This window comes from Suricata suricatta, chromosome 5 (assembly GCF_006229205.1).
Source record: "Suricata suricatta isolate VVHF042 chromosome 5, meerkat_22Aug2017_6uvM2_HiC, whole genome shotgun sequence".
NCBI lineage: Eukaryota > Metazoa > Chordata > Mammalia > Carnivora > Herpestidae > Suricata > Suricata suricatta.
In genome coordinates this window covers 504,282-506,894 of record NC_043704.1, presented here as the reverse complement: position 1 = coordinate 506,894, position 2,613 = coordinate 504,282, and the positions used below count along the sequence as shown (strand labels likewise).

The 2,613-nt window shown below is 55.2% G+C and overlaps 1 protein-coding gene and 1 long non-coding RNA gene across 2 annotated transcripts in view; one reads left to right on the top strand and one right to left on the bottom strand.

Moving 5' to 3' along the window:
* The window catches only part of LSS (lanosterol synthase), a 29,373-nt gene extending 29,263 nt beyond the window's left edge, over nt 1-110 (bottom strand). The window contains exon 1 of the mRNA XM_029940589.1: nt 97-110. Coding sequence (XP_029796449.1) covers nt 97-110 — 14 coding nt within the window. The remainder of the gene's footprint in view (nt 1-96) is intronic.
* Nucleotides 111-268: 158 nt separating this feature from the next.
* LOC115291371 lies at nt 269-1,890 on the top strand. Its single transcript, XR_003908407.1, has 2 exons — nt 269-524; nt 1,225-1,890. It is a non-coding gene; the product is annotated as an uncharacterized LOC115291371 (long non-coding RNA).
* Nucleotides 1,891-2,613: the final 723 nt, after the last annotated feature.

The window sequence follows — 2,613 nt, the reverse complement described above, 5'->3', positions numbered from 1 at the left end:
GCGGCCCCTCGGCCGCGCCCTCCCTTCTCGGGGATCCCGGCCTCGTCCCGCGGGCGTGCTAGGGCCGCGCAGGGGCCCCGGGAAGCAGAGACTCACGTGCCCTCCGTCATGACGGCCGCCGCGCTGCCACCCGCCTGCGCCCGGGCACCGACCTCGGGGCGCTCACTACATCGCCTCGCGCCTCGGCAGACCGCGGGCCGCGATGGGCCGATGCCAGTGCAGCCAATCAGAACGCCGCGAGGGTGGGCCCAGGGCGCGCCCGGCCGCCTCAGTGGTGGAGAGCCAGACGCCCCAGCGCGGCGAGGGCGTGGCCGGGGCGGGGCGGGGCCTGGATTCAGGTTAGGCGCTCCCGGTGACTAGCGCCGTGGAGCGGGAGGGAAAGTGCTTGAGGCTGGCGAGCCGCGTGGGGAGGGTCCCCGCGCTCGAGGCGGCGGGGCTGGCGGGAGCGATCTGGGAGAGGCTCAGGCATAGGTCACAGGCAGGGAAGAGCTCCTGCCCTTGAGCGAGAGGCCGGCTGGCTGGAGGTGAGTGTTTGAGGAGAAGACGGAAGCCTCGAGGTCCCGCAGCCAGGCGATGAGGTGGGAAGGCTCCTCCGAGGAAGGAAGTGGTGGGGACCCGGGAGGAGGCTGACAGGAGAAAGGCTCCCTGGGAGGCTGAGCCCCTAGCTGTCCCGATGGGGATGGGCCTGGTGAGGCGAGCCGGCCCCCCAGGCCCAGGGGCCGGGAGGGCCAAGCGGGGTAGGGGGGCCGTCAGGTGACCCCCGTCAGGTGACACCCGGCGACAGCCTGGGCTACTCACAGGGGCGCCCGGAGTCAGGGGGTCCCTAGGATAAACTAAAGGTGAAAGGGCTTGACAGTAAAGAGAAGAGAGACAAAGGTGGAGACACGGAGTGACCGGGCTTGAAAGGGACAGCTGGGGGTGGGGGCAGCCTGGCAGCAGAAACCTGGGCCGCGGGGAGAGTGGAGGGCATCCGGTGGAGGGAAGGGACTAGAGCCCCAGGGCCCGGAAGCAACTCCTCAGGAACCCACAGGCCGCCCGGCATTGGGTCCTCTGCCCCACAGAAGCCCTGCCCCGCGCCCCCCTTTGTGCGGGAACCCCTGCAAGCCTGAGGGAAGGCGGTGGGGGGAGGGGCTCCTTGGAAAAGGAGAAACACGCACACCTTCCCTTTAATGGAATGAGCACTGGGATTTTATACGGTCAGTAAAGGACCCTTGCCTCTTCCAGTCCTCACTGAGAAACTGGTGAAGCTATTAAAACACCAGCCTTCCACAGATACAAAGCTAGTTTGGAAGACACGCCTCAGATCTGCAATAAAGAGGGAAATACTGATCCACCCCTAAATCAGACCAGCATCTCTCTCAACCGCTGACCAGACGGACAGCTGCAGCCTCCAGGCCACAGAGCTGCCCCACCAAGCACCATGCAGCCAAGTGCCAATGAAAAGATACCCACCAGCCTGCGGACCCCAGAAAGTGTACTCAGAGGAGCCTGAGCATACGTTACCTGTCTGTTCTCCCAAATTCACCAAACCATACTTTGCTGGGAGTAGAAAACAGGTTGGAAGTTTTCTCCAGGGATATCCCTCCACGTGGAAACACAAAGAGCGGGAATTAGGGCGCCAGCATATAGCATGGACATCTCAGACCCTGAGTCTGGCAAAGCCAAGGGATGGAAGTGGTTTCACTTGGAGCACACTTGGCATTTTACTGTACTGGACTTCTTATGAGCAAAATAACAATTTAAAAAAAAAAATCTTGGAAAGAAAAAAAGTGTAAAAATCCATCTGAAAATTCACAGATAGACTTTCTAGAGACAGCCATGAGAAAAAAATGTTTCTCTCTACTTGCACCCTACGAATTCCAGCCTATTCAATAAATTGGATAAAGAAGACTCCAAAGTGTTTTTGGCATGAACAACTGGGCATATGATGGTATTGTTTACAAAAGTAGAGGAATTTGGGGGAAATTTCAACTTAGATTGACAGATGCTCATCAGACATGCAGGTGGGTACACTGCAGTAGACTGGTGTTCGGGAGAGAGGACAAGGCTAGAGAAAAGAATTTAGGAGTTACCTATTTCTAGGTGATGTTTGAGAACAAGAGATTGGACAAGATCAACTAGAAAGTGAGTGTTCTAAACAAGATTTTCAGGGTGTGTCCTGGGGCAGCAATAGTTTCCAGTTCAGAAGAGAAGGAGTAGCCAGAAAAACGGGAGAAAGGCCAAGTAAAGACATGGTTGTGTAGAGGTTTTTAGAGGAATTGGAAAATGAGGTCTGAGAATCGGTGACTCTAAATGTGGCAAGACAACTTATTGATGACTGATAAGAACAATGTTGGGATATGTGAAGAGAAGAGCCCCGTGGCAGTTTTGCCTTTAAGGGGAAAATTTCCAGTTAAACATGTCAGACTGAGCACAGGCATTGACTTCCATTTCCCATCCAAACTCTATTTACATAAAGTAATAAAAGATAAAAACTCACAGTGAAAGAACAGGAGAGATACTAGTAAACTAGAGAGATCAACACAATTACAGAAGCTGTGATGTAAGGAGTGATAACTGCTCTAAGCCAGAGAAAGCTGAAACCCATAGGTAGGAGTAAAACCATCAAAAAAG